The sequence below is a fragment of the Chlorocebus sabaeus genome, chromosome 22 (genome assembly GCF_047675955.1).
Source record: "Chlorocebus sabaeus isolate Y175 chromosome 22, mChlSab1.0.hap1, whole genome shotgun sequence".
Taxonomy (NCBI): Eukaryota; Metazoa; Chordata; class Mammalia; order Primates; family Cercopithecidae; genus Chlorocebus; species Chlorocebus sabaeus.
The window spans coordinates 70,379,705-70,395,711 of NC_132925.1; the positions used below are offsets into that span (position 1 = coordinate 70,379,705).

General features: G+C 43.1%; 1 protein-coding gene and 1 pseudogene across 2 annotated transcripts in view; one reads left to right on the plus strand and one right to left on the minus strand.

The window, feature by feature from the left end:
• The window catches only part of FRMD4B (FERM domain containing 4B), a 363,826-nt gene that overhangs the window by 142,265 nt on the left and 205,554 nt on the right, over positions 1–16,007 (plus strand). The window contains exon 1 of one of the 2 annotated variants that reach the window (XM_007984948.3): positions 13,470–13,999. The exons of the other annotated variant lie outside the window; for it this stretch is intronic. Coding sequence (XP_007983139.3) covers positions 13,838–13,999 — 162 coding nt within the window. The 5' untranslated portion in view covers positions 13,470–13,837. Of the gene's footprint in view, positions 1–13,469; positions 14,000–16,007 lie in introns of those variants that run through there. 2 annotated transcript variants of the gene reach the window in all.
• On the minus strand, positions 1,975–2,996 carry LOC103227878 (small ribosomal subunit protein uS5 pseudogene; annotated as a pseudogene).

Consider the following 16,007-nt stretch of genomic DNA (forward strand, 5'->3'; position numbering starts at 1 on the left):
GGATGGATATTCAAGAAACTAGGAACAGTGATATCTTTGGGCAGGGGAAAAGGGCAGAATGGCCACTTGGTTGCATAACGCTTTCGTGTGGTTAAGATGAAAAGGACTCTTTTTCTCAAAGCCACGAGTTATGTCTTATCCAGCAGAGCCCTGGCTAGATTACAGCCCCCACTCACTGCCTTAGCCAGGTGCCATTGTGCAGCCGACGTCTTGAACAATCTTACATGGCAGCCCTGGAAATGAGGAACTGAGGAACAAGGATGTGAGGGAGGCTTACATTTCATTGCTGAATAAGCTTCTGTATGATTGCATGTGCGTTTCCAATTAGAAATCAAAAAGTAGTATGTGCAAAATTACGACTAGATAAGAGCAATGCGTTCTAGTGTTCTATAGCACTGTAGGGTGACTGTAATTAACAATAATATATAGTTTCAATCATCTCAAAGGAGGATATTGAATATTCCCAGCACAAAGAAATGACAAATGTTTTACATGATGGATATGCTAATCACCCTCATCTGATCACTACACATTGTAAGTATTGAAACATCACTATGTATCCCATAAATATGTGATGATTGTGTCAATTAAAAACTAAAACAAAAACATAAAGAAGTAGTGTGTGCTAATATAGAAAAACAGAAAGAAAAACTTCCTCCACCACAATAAATTAAAATCATCCAATGATCAGAACTCAGAAATCAGTACTGTCAATACATTTTTAGTGTATTTTCCTCTAGGTTTTTTTCCCTTACATGTACGCACTTAGTTTTATAACTGAGCTCATGTACAGTATTTTCTCTGCTCTGATTTTTACCTTGTTTTATGTAACAGCTTTTTTTTTCCAAATCAAGAGAAATTTGAACACCTTCTTTCTGAAGATATAAGTATTACACACTCATTGTAGAATATTCAGCAAGTACAGGTACGAGTTAAGATGTTTTCTGTGGTTTTACCTCTTTTTTTTTCTGGTAACAGCTTTATTGGTATATAATTCACATGCCATACAGTTCACCTATGTAAAATGTACAACGCAATGGATTTCTATGTATTTACAGTTGTGCAACCATTACTATAATCTAACTTTAGAACATTTTCATTGTCCCCCCAAAAATCCCTGTACTAATTAGCAGTCATTCCCCATTTCTCCCTAATTCCCTCAGCCCTAGGCAACTACTAATCTAATTTCTATCTATACAGATTTGCCTAATCTAGACATTTCATATAAATGGGATCAATACTATATGTGGCCCTTTATGATTGGCTTCTTTCACTTAACAGTGTTTTTGAGATTCATCCATGTCTTGGCATAGATTTCATTTCTTTTTTTAAAGTTATCTATTTTTTTTTTGTCAATTGCTTATTTCATTATTAATCGATTGATTTTTATTCACATACCATAAAATTCACCCTTTTAAAGTGTACAATTCACTGGTTTTTAGTATAATCACAAAGTTGCACAACCATCCCCACTATCTAATTTCAGATCATTTCATCACCCCGAAAAGAAATTTCATACCCATTAATAGTCATTCCCTGTTCACTCCACCTCACCCCCCAACTCCCTGGCAACCACTAACTTATTTTCTGTCTCTATGGATATGTGGCCTTTTTGTTTGGCTTCTTTTACTTAACATAATGTTTTCAGTATTCATTCATGTTGTAGTATGTACCAGTATTTCATTCCTTTTTATGGCTGAGTAGTATTCCATCATATACATATACTGCATTCTGTATATCCACTCATCAAGTGATGGACACTTGAGTTGTTTCTACTTTTTAGCTATTATGAAGAATGCTTCTGTGAACATTCATGTCCAAATCTGTGTATGTGAACAAATGTTTTCAATTCCCTTGAGTATATACCTCACTCCTTTTTATTGCTGACTAATATTCCGTTATAGGAATATGTCACATTTTAAAAATCTGTTCATCAGCTGATAAACATATGGATAGTTCCCACCATTTGGCTATTAGGAATAATGCTACCATGAACATTTGTGTACAGGTTTTTTAAAATTCATGTTTTCACTTTTGTGGTGCATATACTTAGGAATGGAATTGCTGGATCATATGATTTTTTTTTTTTCAGGCTTAATTCACTTTATTTTTCTTGTATAAAAACCCTATGTTGTAGCCACAGCTGGAGCCTGGGTCCGCTGCACGGAGACTCTGGTGTGGGTCTTGACAAGGTGGTCAGTGAACTCCTGATAGGGAGACTTGGTAAATACAGTCTCCTTCCAGAGGTCAGGGGTCAGGTAGCTGTACGTCTTAGAGATGGCATCAAAGGTGGCCTTGGCGAAGTTGCCCAGGGTGGCAGTACAGCACCAGACTGAGGTGTAGCAGTCATCGATACCAGCCATCATGAGCAGCTTCTTGGGCACAGGCGCTGAGACGATGCCAGTGCCCCTGGGTGCAGGGATGAGGCGCACCAGCACAGAGCCGCAGCGGCCTGTCACCTTGCAAGGGACGGTGCGGGGCTTGCCGATCTTGTTCCCCCAGTAGCCTCTGCGCAGGGGGACAATGGAGAGTTTAGCCAGGATAATGACCCCACGAATGGTGGTGGCCGCCTCCTTGGAGCACTTAACACCCGGGCCGACGTGGCCATTGTAGTCCCCGATAGCAACAAATGCCTTGAACCTGGTGCACTGGCCAGCACCGGTCTGCTTCTGCACCGGCATAATCTTCAAAACCTCGTCCTTGAGAGAGGCCCCCAAGAAAAAGTCAATGATCTCAGATTCCTTAATGGGCAGGGAGAAGAGGTAGATCTCCCTCAGGGACTTGATCTTCATGTCCTTGACCAAGTGGCCCAGCTTGGTGATGGGCATCCACTCCTTATCCTCGGCCTTGCCTCTGCAAGCTCCGCGGCCTCGGCCTCGGCCCAGGCCCCGGCGCCGGATGCCACTGCGGAAACCTCCACGGAAGCCACCGCGGTTCCCCATCCCAGGGCCCCCAGGGCCTCCGGGCCCCCCCGCTGCACCGGCGTCATCCACCATTTGGTGTTTTCTCGGAGAAGAAGCGGTAATTCTATTTTTAACTTTTTGAGGAACTCCAGTCTTTTTCACAGTGACTGTACCAATTTACATTCCCACTAGTAATGTATGAAGATGGCAATTCCTCCACATTTTTGCCAACATTTGTTATTATCCTTATTTCTAATTATAGCCTTTCTAATGGGTGTAAAGTAGTATATCATTGTGGTTTTGATTTGCATTTCTTCAATGACTAATTAATAATGTTCAGCATCTTTTCATATGCTGACAAAATTCTTGTGATGTTTCTTCTCTTCAGAGAGGGATATGTTTTCTATAACTCTTTTTTTTTTTTTTTTTAATGAGACAGAGTCTCACTCTGTCACCCAGGCTAAAGTGCAGTGATGCCATCACAGCTCACCGCAACTTCCTCCTCTTGGATTCAAACAGTTTTCCTGCCTTACCCTGCCAAGTAGTTGGGATTACAGGTGCGTACCACCATGCCTGGCTAAATTTTGTATTTTTAATGGAGAAGGGGTTTCGCCATGTTGGCCAGGCTGGTCTCGAACTCCTGACCTCAAGCGATCCACCCACCTCAGCCTCCCAGAGTGCTGGGATTACAGGCATGAGCCACCACACCCAGCCCCTGTTTCCTATAACTCTTTGGAAAGCTTCACCTTATATCTTATTGCCAGAGTCGGGTGTTATGCCTTCCCTTAGATCAATAGTTCATGCCAGCAACATAGAAAAAGGACACCAGCAAAATAAGATTATTTGAAAAAAAGGGGAATAGGTGGTGGACAGACAACCAACATTTTCTGCCAAAATATATAAACATACAAAGAATAAACCAAAATTATCTATAAACCCACCAGACTGAGATAATAATGGAACTGTTTTAGGGTGAGGAAGTCTACCTTAAATTTCTCTGGTGCTAGTCCCTTCAGAAGTAAAACCCCTCTTTTCTTTCTGTATTGACTCAAGACAAAATCATGCAGTTCTTCTCTTCTTTCCTGTCAAATACTGCCTAAAGCTCCCTGAACTCTTAGTCTGAGGAATACACAACTATTTTCTCCACTGTATAAAATAGCCATAGGTTTCAAGGCTTGTAGTATGCTGCTTCCTGCTGCTTGCTCTTCTTGTATACAATTCATTTCGTAGTTGAGAACAGTATGTTCCTATCCTAAAAAGTTAATTTTAGGATAGCAAGATACAAGAAATACTTTCATGTCCCTTTTTTGGGATGCTAGACTTTTCCTTTCTGTTCTTTTGCTCTGACTGCTAAGGGCCAAATAGTTGAAATTCCTAGCAATAATCCTACCAAATTTTCTGTATTTTTAGCAATAATGGGAAAATAGTTTATTTTTGTAACCTATTGCTCATATTTGTTTGATGGTCAGAGTATACCCGGCCTTGAGATATTTTAATACTTTGCAAGCCACTGATATTGGTAATTTCTGTTTCTCAGTGTATTGCAGTTGACTATTATGTACACCTACGTAGTATGGTTGATCTTTGGAGAATAAAGATTTTGCATGTATCTTTTTTTTTTTCTTCTGTCACTTACTGTTTAGGAGTGAAGAGCCATTGAATTTCAAGTAACTGCTCTTTTTTCTACCATAAAAAAAATTACTGTTCATTATAGATTTTCTTTTTTTCTCATCGCTTTATTCTTTTTTTTTTTTAATTTTACTTTAAGTTCTGGGATATATTTGCAGAATGTGCAGGTTTGTTACATAGGTATTTATTTATGTGCCATGGTGGTTTGCTGCACCTATCAACCCGTCATCTGGGTTTTAAGCCCTGCATACATTAGGTATTTGTCCTAATGCTCTCCTTCCCCTTACCCTCCACCCCCTGACAGGCCCCGGTGTGTGATGTTCTCTTCCCTGTGTCCAGGTGTTCTCATTGTTCAACTCCCACTTATGAGTGAGAACATGCGGTGTTTGGTTTTCTGTTTCTGTGTTAGTTTGCTGAGAATGATGGCTTCCAGCTTCATCTATGTCTGTGTGAAGAACATGGACTCATTCTTTTTTATGGCTGCATAGTATTCCATGGTGTATATCTACCACAATTTCTTTATCCAGTCTATCATTGATGGGCATTTGAGTTGATCCCAAATCTTTGCTGTGTGAATCATGCTGCAATAAACATATGTGTGTATGTGTCTTTATAGTAGAATGATTTATAATCCTTTGGGTACATACCCTGTATTGGGATTGCTGGGTCAAATGATATTTCTGGTTCTAGATCCTTGAAGAATCTCCACACCGTCTTCCACAATAGTTGAACTAATTTACACTCCCACCAACAGTGTAAAAGCCTTCCTCTTCCTCCACAGCCTCACCAGCATCTGTTATTTCCTGACTTTTTAGATCATTGTTTTATTCTTAATTAAATTGGGTAAACCCAAAGGGTGGACTTTTTGTCATGTTCAGTTCCTAGAGTAGTAAAACACATCCTAGAACCATTCATGCCCGCTGTGGACTGATAGTTTTGTCCTCCCAAGAACCATATTTGAAACCATACACCAATGTGATGGTATTTGGTGGAGCTTTGGGGAGGTAACTGGGCTTGGATAAGGCCATGGGACTGGGGGTCCCTATGGTAGGATTGGTGGCTTTATAAGGGGCTAAAAAGACCAGAACTCTGTCTTGGGAGAAAACAGCCACCTCCAAACCAGGAAGAGGGCTGTTACCGAAAACAAATTGGCCAGCACCTTGATCCTGTACTTCCCAGCTCCAGAGCTGGGAAGTGAGAAATAAATTTCTGTTGTTTAGGCCACTCAGTCCTGCGGGACTTTTATTATAGCATCCTGAACTGTCTAAGACAATACCTTATAAATTTTAGTCTGAGGCCCAAATTAAATTGTAAAAACAAAAGAAATTCATTCTTTTATCTTTTAATTAAAGTAAAAGGACTGAAAAATTAGCAACTACACCATTTTAAAAATGCCATCATAAATGCTTTTCCCACTGACCTTTAGCAAATCATCCTGCTTCTCTGTACCTCAGTTTCTTTATCCATGAAATGGGGCAAAATAGCTTTCTCCTACTTGTTCTTGGGAAAATATATATTGTGAGAATCAACTGATGATATAAGCGAAGCTGCCTTTATTTATTCAGAAAAATGCTATATAGACCAATTTATGATTATTTTATTTTTGTCATTGTTGAAGTACATGTAGGTTAAGTATAAATAAAAGGTGACAAATTCTGGAGGTGGGAGGTCAGTCACAAGACTGATACCATTTCTCCCTTAGAGAAGGCGGTTGGCCCTTTCCCTCCGGTCCACTGGGCTTCCCTGGAACCATCCTCCCATTTGGATGCTTTTACATCTAGACAGATAACTTCTAAAATTTGATCTGGCATGAATTTCCAATGTCTGCTCAGTGGATTAACTAGTAAAAATGGGTACAACACAACATGCTGCTTTTTTTTTTTTTTTTTTTTGTACTTCTTCAGACAATATAGATCGCATCCCTCCTCTTTTCTTTGAGCAAGGAGACTTTAATTTGATAAAATAACCGATGAGGGAGATGAGAAAGTTTTGCTTTACTTCCCCCTCCTCCACCCCCCATGAGTGAAATGAGTTTGCTGAAGCCAAAGAATAGATGCTGAATAGGTGCCTTAGTGGTGGATATTATTTTGCTCCTAGGGTTTTTAGCCCTTTGTGATGCCAAAAAGCCATTCATAGTCATGAAGGCAGCCTCAGAAAGTTAAGCAGCCTGCTGATCAGCCTTGGGCTATGAGATGGACAATGGCTACTTCCTCCAATTCAGGCTTCCACCACCTCTGCGTGTCTCCTTCCATCTCCTGCTTGAGGCCGAGACTGAAGGATGTCCCTTAATCTCTCAGTCAAAGGGAAAGATGAAAGAAAGCAGGAGGCCAGTCACCTAGCCTCTGGCTTGAGTGGCATTGAAATAGAACTTGTGCCCCTCCGCCTCCTACCTCCTGTTTGGAATGGGATGTAGAGGGACATGAGTTATTCAGCGCCCCACCCCCTGAGTGAGGAGCCTGCCACTGCATAGTTGGGGAGCCCTCCCAGAGGCCACAAGAGAAGCTTGCTTTGAGGGTGGCACTTCTGGCCACCAACCTCTTACCCCATTCTGCGTGTGAGGCCCCACAGTTCCCGAGCACTGAGGAACAGGAACACTCCTTCAGCTTAGTGTTATGTAGATATTCCCACAGCCCTGCCTCAAGCTCTTTCTTTGTACCCTAGAACTCTGCAGCAGCCTCCCTGGCGGGCTTTCCTGGTCCCCTCACTGTCCAGCAGCCCCCTTGCGCCTTTCCCTTATGTTCTACAAATATGGGATCCTTCTTGCCACAAGCATTGTCTTCAAGGTTCCCTGTGCCTTGGATTGCTATCCTGTGCCCCCATTATCACCTGGCTCTCCTGTGCTCAGCCTTCAGGTCTCTGCTGAAAGTCACGTGCTCATGGAGGCATCCCTTAATCCCCCCATCCTCACTCACCTGTCTCTATTAGAACCCCTGTGGCAGTGCCCGCTCCTCTACATTTCTTGTTCAGATTCCTCTTCTGACTTCCCCACTCTCTAGGACTTGCTTAGACAGAGATCGTCTCAGTCTTGTCAGTATTTTGAGTGCTTAGTTCCCTGCCTGATGCATAGTGTGAACTCAATACATAATTTTCTAATGAACAAGACTGTGTTTTGGGAATGGATGAACCACTTTCTGTATTCACTGTTAAGACAAATAGTCATTTATTGGTCAGTTCAATAAACATTTATTGATTGCCTGCTATGTGCCAGCCACTGGGGAAACAAATATGAATAAGGCCCTTTCCCAGCTTGCACCAGTGGTTTCTGAATGAGGGCAGCTACTACCCCACCCAGCAGTATTTAGAAATGTGTGAAGGTGCTTTCTGTTGTGGTGGTCCTAATGACTGGGGCACTACTGCATTTAGCAGGCAGAGCCCAAGGTCACTAAATGCCTTCCAGTGCATGGGATACTCCTGCACAAGGAGGAGCCATCCCAGCCAGCCTTGCTTCCACTTCACATCACAGTGGTTCCTCACATAGCTGACAGTCTAATAGAGAAAAGTGAACTGAGAGGAGCAATATCCTGTCGTGTGTACAGTCAGATACTTTCATAACAGTGCTTGGCCCAAAGGAGGCATCAGCATTCCACCTGGGATTAGTGTGGGGGAAGTTTTTTCTATAAACATGCCAAAGAAAGACTTCTTCTAGTACTATGGAGCCTCTGATTTAGATGAAATGATAATTCTTAGCAAACTATCGCAAGGACAGAAAACCAGACACTGCGTGTTCTCACTCATCGGTGGGAACTGAACAGTGAGAACACTTGGACACAGGGTGGGGAACATCACACACCGGGGCCTGTCATGGGGTAGGGAGAGGGGGAAGGGATAGCATTAGGAGATATACCTAACATAAATGACGAGTTAATGGGTGCAGCACACCAACATGGCACATGTATACATATGTGACAAACCTGCACGTTGTGCACATGTACCCTAAACTTAAAATATAATAGTAAAAAAATAAAATAATAAATAAATAAATGAAATGATAAAACAAAAACTGAAGTACAAAAATATTAATAGTTCTTATGATAGTTATTCTCCCTTTGGATGATAAGTATCTAAAAATCGTAAGTGAAAATCATAGAAAATGTCATTCCGGTTATTTCTCAAAAGACTTTGAGTTCATTATACTCAAAATTGTGACTGTGTAAAAAAAAAAACCTAACAAACAAAAAACCATTATACAGTGATTGCTTCATTTCTTTTGCCTTTTGGAAATAAAATAACAAGAGGGAAGACTGTTTCTCCACAACTGGTCATGTGAGAGGAAGAACAGGGTGTTGCATTTATTTTATTTTATTTTTTATTTATTTTTGAGACAGAGTCTCGCTCTGTTGCCCAGGCTGGAGTGCAGTGGTGTGATCTCAGCTCACTGCAACCTCCACCTTCCAGGCTCAAACGGTTCTTCCGCCTCAGCCTCCTACGCAGCTGGGACTACAGGTGCACGCCACTACTCCCAGCTAATTTTTGTTACTTTTAGTAGAGATTGGTTTTGTCATGTTGGCCAGGTTGTTCTCAAATTCCTGACCTCGAGTAATCTGCCAGTGTCAGCCTCCCAAAGTGCTGGGATTACAGGCATGAGCCACCGTGCCTGGACAGGGTGTAGCATTTAATTAGATCAGAGTTCCTTGACCTCTGCGCCAGGGACACTTTAGGCAGGAGAGTCCTTTGCTGTGGGGGCTCTCCAGTGCATTATATAATGTTTAGCAGTATCCCTGGCCTCTACCTGCTAGATGCCAGTAACACCTCCCAGTTGTGACAACCAAAAATGTCTTCTGACATTGCCAAATGTCCCAGCATGGGGGAGAGGTACAAAATTGCCCCCGTTTGAGAACCATTGAACTAGACCTTGTTTTCATTCACCTCAAGCCCTATGTTGGATGTCCATGATCTGTCAGTTTACCCACACTGGTTTTTCAGTTGTGCAGAGAGTACAGCTGAAAAATGACCACAGACATTAGTTGGACTCTGTGTTTTTGCCAGGCAGAGGGGACCACTGGAAGCTGCCATTTCACTAACTTGCTCTTTCTTCCTAGAGACAGGGGTTGGAATTTGTCCTATCTTCTTGGCTTTCATGCTCTTCTTCCTGCCCATTCCTCAAAGGGGAACCTACAGGAGCCTCAGGCATAATGACAATTTCTCTTTTACGACAGCACAATTCCCAGGTGTATGAGTAATGCTGTCTCCCGAAGCATCTTCTTAAGCCTCCAGAGAGAGCTGCAGAAAATTACAGTGTATTGCTGGGAACTCTGTGCTGAGGAGGAAAGAAAATCCTCTTCTTAAAAAAGAGAAAGAAAAAGCAAGACAATGTTGAAGCTAGCTTGATTTACCTCCTTTTCCACAGAAAATTTTAGACCAGCCTCAAGGGCGTGTGTCTGGGATCTGGTTAGTCCCATGTGGCTAGTCCGTTTTAAGGATGATGCCATACTTGGGTAGCACTTTTCTCCACTTCTGCACATCTGGGTTCAGTTGCCACCCACTGCAGTCCCTGGAGTGGAGGAAGTTGCACTTCCTTCCCTCTAAAATCACTCAGTCTTGACCTTCGAACTTCTTCTACAAAAGAGGAAAGCCATTTGGATAAGAAAAAAAGCATCAATGTTTATGTCAGTGGGAATAAGATGTCTTCTTCTGTCTTGCACCCAGCTTTTCTGAGTCCAGAGGGAAAGTTGCCTCTGGTGGGGAAGATCAAGCTCAAAAAGATTTTTGGGAACTTGAAAGAGCAACAGAACTGCTCCCTGAAAACAAGTTGCCACCAACTTTCACCTTCAGCAAACAGAAAGTCATAGGAAAGCACGTGCAGGTAACTAGTTGAAATTTAAAAACACATTTTATAATAAGTACACATGGACATAGAGAGCAGACTAAGAAGGCTTGGTGCAGTGGCTCATGCCTGTAATCCCAGCACTTTGGTAGGCCAAGGCGGGCGGATCACGAGGTCAGGAGTTCGAGACCAGCTGGCCAGCATGCTGAAACCCCGTCTCTACTAAAAATACAAAAATTGGCCTGGCGTGGTGTTGTGCACTTGTAATCCCAGCTACTCAGGAGACTGAAGCAGGAGAATCACTTGACCCCGGGAGGCGGAGATTGCGGTGTGCTGAGATGGCGCCACTGCAGTCCAGCCTGGGTGACAGAGGGAGACCACATCTCAAAAAAAAAAAAAAAAAAAAAATGGTGGACTAAGAGACAATGGAGACTGGGAAGGGTCAGAGGGTGGGAGGGGATGAAGGATGAGAAATAACTTAAGGAATACAATGTACACTATTCTGTGATGGCTACACTCAAAGCCCAGACTTCGCCACTATGCAATATATCCATATAACAACACTGCACTTATACCCACTAAATCTGTATTTTTAAAAACCCACATTTTACTTATACTATTTTATCTGAGTACAAAAAATTGAAACAATTAGTTATTGGGGGGGCGATGGTGGTTAGTTTTCTTTGGATGCTTACCCTTTGCCAGACACTGTGCTAAAGACCTTATACAGAATATTTTACTTAATTTTCCCCAAACTTTTTGTAGTGAATACTGATAATACATTGTACACATGAGGACATTGAGACTTTGTTGATTTAAGGAGCTTATTCAGGGTCTCACAGGTCCTGAGAAGCAGAAATCTGAAGTCGGGTGTGTCTCTTTTAGGAGATGTAGCTTCTAATCACCATACTATCATATTGTAGTTCTCTAATTTTAGCATGAGTCAGAATTCTCCAGAGACCAAATGAAAGCTCTGATCACTCATCTCACCCCCCACAATTTCTGATTCCGGGGCTGCCTGAGAGCTTGCATCTCTAGCACCTTCCCAGGTGATGCTAAAGCTACTGGTCCTTCAGTGACCACACTTTGAGAGCCCCTATTATACCACATCCTATCTTCTAAAAAATTGCCCTGACTTTGGAAACCTTGAATGAAAATGATGGAATTTGAAAGTGACTGCTGACATTAGACCTACACACAGATAGCCAACAGCCAGAGTATTTCTAGAGCCTCTCTTCTGAGAGGATGGTATCATGAGACAGAGGTAATTGACCCTGTTGTAGGTTTTATTCTGGTATTCCCTTGGCTGTCCCACATTTCCGAGAACACAGTCGAACTGCATCGTTAAAAAAAAAAAAAAAAAAAAAAAAAAAAAAAAAATGTACCACCACCATTTGCTCATACTAATAGGCCATTTTTGAAGTTCTGTAGTTTTCCATTCAGCATAATGACATTTCTTTTTCAAACTGAGTTCATTTTCTTTTGATTCAGTAAAATCTATTCAGATTCATCATTACCATCATCTTGAAAAAAAAAAAAAACTCTCAATACTAATAGTGATGGCACATAGAGGAGATTTACTGTGAAGAAAGCTTTGCAAAGCTTGGGTCAAGTCTTGTGTCTTACTAACTAATTCAACAAAAACTCTTAGGCAATTTTATTAAAGAAACAAATGTCATTTAAAAGTTTTCTGATTGCAGTCACTGAAAACAACAGGCACTTTGAGGACAGATTTTGTGTTCTTCGTCTTTTGACTGATTGAGTTTCACCTGAATTAAGATTCTAAAAGCACATTTGATACCTGAAATCAAGCTGATTTACTTCTCGATAATCTGTTCTGGAGTCTTCTGGGCTAGTTCAGGAGAAAAGCTTTGGTGCCTTACCTTTCGTTTGGTGCCACTTAATAGCACAGATAACAACCCAGGTGTGAAACAGCCAAGAAAATACAGACAATTGACCTACAGATGGATTCAGGAAAAAACTCCATCCTGAAATTTGCTACAGCACTTTTGCTATGAGATATCTTCATACATTCTAAGGGAAAATAGAGGCTGGCCACAGTGGGTCGTGCCTGTAATCCTAGGACTTTGGGAGGTTGAAGCTGGAAGACTGCTTGAGCCCAGGCATTTGAAACCAGCCTGGGCAACATAGTGAGACCCCATCTCTAAAATAATAATAATAATGAACTTAGCCTGGCTTGGTGGTGCACACCTGTAGTCCCAGCTACTCAAGTGGCTGAGGTGGGAAGATGGATCACTTCACCCCAGGAGTTCAAGGCAGCAGTGAGCTATGATTGAGTCACTGCTCTCCAGCCTGGGCAACAGACCTTGTCTCAAAAATAAATAAAGGAAAATAGAGACTGGTGGTAGGTGGTACTCTTTGCGCTCCCTTTTCCAAATGTTTCCAATAATCAGTATCAATTCCTGAGGGACAATTTAAAAAATAAATAAATAAATAAATAAGATTAATTATCTAGTGACTTCATGAGTGGTGGGACAGTTTCCTTTGGTTTTGAGTGGAGAATAAACTACCCACGCAGGTTGGTGCTGGCAGATGAGGTTAGACATGTCTAGAGGCTGAATTTTCCAGAACTAAACCACCGATTCTCTTATGGGCTTCTGTTTCCCAGCAGTAGTAACAGGCAAGCTATTTACAAGGGATCAAGAACTCTGTTTTCCTCCCTGACTGCTGCATTAGAATTAGCAGCATCTTGGTGTAAGGGAACCTGCCCTCCTGCTGGCAACCACAGGAGGTTGTCATTTTCTCTGAGACCCTCAAGTTAGGAGCAAAGGCAGGTTCTAGGGCCGCCTGTTGCTTTGAGACAGTTGCCTTCATCTCCTGCTTCCAACAGAACCAAGGAAACATTCGTGGCTATTCCCCCAGGAGTAGGGTCCAAAGGGATGGTTTGGAGGATTTTTTTTTTTTTTCTCTCTCTCTCTTCTGCATCTGTGGCTGCCCCGAGGTGTTTATCAGTGTGAACAGAGCAAGATGAGTAAGGTGTTCCCCGAGGCAGATTAGGAGACTACTCGGCAGGGGTGCGTGTGCGTGTTTGTGTGTGTGTGTGTGTGTGTGTGTGTGTGTGTGTGTGTGTTCGCACGCGCGCGCAAGACGTGGAAGCTAAGTGTGCTTGAAATGCAGCTCCCCTCTCAGCCTGCAAAGAGTTGCTCCGCGTGCGTCCCTGCCCCGCGCCCTGGGGAAGCGCCAGGGGGAGTCCTCGCCGGCCAGGGCTTCCCGTGCCCGGGGAGCGCCGAGGGCCAGCTTGGTGGAGCTTAGCACAGCTTGCTCGGCGCTGCGAGCGGGCGGGGGTGGACACTGGGCTTCTGTGTGCCAGTCGCAGCCGTTGGCTGGCGGGCACCCAATCCCAGGGCATGCGCCGGCGGGAGCCTGGCCAGGACGCACGGTGAAAGACGAGTTTGGTGGCAGGCTTGACCCCCCGGCTGCCAGCAGAAGTCGGCGTCGGGAACCCAGGCGGGTGGGCCGCTGGGGTCGGGGCTGCAGCTACGAGAGCCGGGACCCCCGGGTTCGGAGCGAAGGAGGAGGCATGGCTTCGGTGTTCATGTGTGGTGTGGAGGACCTGCTGTTCAGCGGCAGCCGCTTCGTGTGGAACTTGACCGTGTCTACGCTGCGGAGATGGTACACGGAGAGGCTGCGGGCTTGCCACCAGGTGCTGCGGACGTGGTGCGGGCTGCAGGACGTGTACCAGGTGAGCCGGGGAGCGCGGCACCCGAGGGCCCCAGCAGGATGCCCGGCACTCGTGGGAAACCGGCTCCACCTGTATGATTTTCTCCCCCCAGCTCTTCTTAAAACTCCTAGCAGACTGCTTGGCCCTTGCTTGGGTCAAACGCTCAGCATGCTGCTCTAGGTAACCATTGCTTGACAGAGCTTGTGAATTTTTCATATTGGGCATGGGGGGCACTTGCGAGATAGTCCCAGCATTTGCAGACATCTGTTACAGAGCGATGGTGTACTGGCTGGCGCTTAGCTAGGGAGGCTGTTGCTTTGCAGCAGAGGGTCTGCAGAAAGCCACTTAGACATTCAAATGAGTCCTTCTTTTTAATTTCATTGGGGTGGGAGTGGCTGCTTCTGAAGCAACGGTTTCACACCAATTTGCTGGCAGAGGGGGCCTTGGTGGATTTGCATCCTTCCTTTGGATTTTCAGTTTTCCATCAGGCAGCCCCAACTTGTAACGCAGAGCCAGGAAAAGCTGATTCTGTGTCTACTGGCTTTTGGAAGGAAGGACAGCAAATTGTGAACACTTTGCAGGAGGATGACAGGCTAGGGAAGGGAGGGGTGGCCCGGCTCCACGTTGGAATGCTTATGTTAGGATTTACTCCCTGTCACACAACACAGCCCCTTTATTTCTCTGCTCGGTCCCATCCTGCAGACAAAAAATGCAGCAACTTTGCTCAACTAGGAGACTGTTTTTCCTCTCTGGGACCGCAGTTTGGCTGGATTAAAAAACAAAACAAGACAGTAATTTATGAATTTAAAAGTTCTGTGCTTTGGTTTCTAATATATTTGAGATTTTAAAAAATCTGCATTGTTTAATTAGAAATATACCTGATGTTTACTGTGGAAACATAATATCATATTTTCTTTCCTGTGATGTGGAATAGCTTTATTGCAGTTCCTGGATTCCCCCCAGTTGACCCTGTTCCTAATATGTCTAGAATTTGTATCTCATTATATTGTGTCTCATACATGATGAAGCACTTGATTTTGACATAGTCTTCCATCAATCAGACAAAATGAAAAGACCAGCACCTAAGGTTAGCCTATGGAAATCTAGAGTCAGCGTCCCCTCGTCATCCTAGTTAAAATATGAGGAACATCTGAATTTGTGCTTTCACTGCTTCTGCTTTGTATAACATATCTGTGATATCTTGCATTTTGAAATGGAATATGAAAGGTAGGTTGGGAACCAGGGCAGCATGTGGGAGTTTGAGAGTATTAGGGAATTGTGGACATATCCCATCTGGCCACATTGCATAGCTCCCTGGCTTTTTGGAGCCAGAAGCGTGTCTGTCTTTCAAGCCTTTTTTTTCCTCTCTTGGGAAATCCCGGTTCAGTTTGGTCTGTAGAATAAGTGCCCCTTGTGTAATTTTGTTTTTTCTTTTTAATGTTTGAGAAACTTTCATAAAGGGAACGCAAATATTGTAGCCAACCAGAGAGACTCTGTGCCTCACTCCCCAAGGATTCAGAGGATTTATGGCTTATCTCTAATACTGTCACTGACCAATTCAAAAATAAAGATTCCAGAAACCAGAGACCTTATGAGTTCTTTATAAGGTTGATTGATAATTTTTAAGCACTATAGCAATTTGAGAGACTGAACTACTAAAATATATGTATTTTTTTCTTTTCTATAAAATGGATGGTGACTGAGCCAATACCATATCATAATTCCTAAGAACATCTAAAATATTAATGGTAGTCAGTCAGTGTGCTGTGCGTCTGTAATCCCAGCTACTTGAGGCAGGAAGATCCCTTGAGCCCAGGAGTTTGAGGCCAGCCTGGGCAATGTAGTGAGATCCATCTCTTAACCAAAAAAAAAGAAAAAATAATAAGTCCCCACTCCTTATTTTTAACATTAATAAATTGTACATTTCAAAATAACTAGAAGAGAATAATTTGAATGTTTCTAGCATAAAGAAAAGCTAATGGCTGGCACCATGACTCATGCCTGTAATCTCAACATTTTGGGAAGCTGA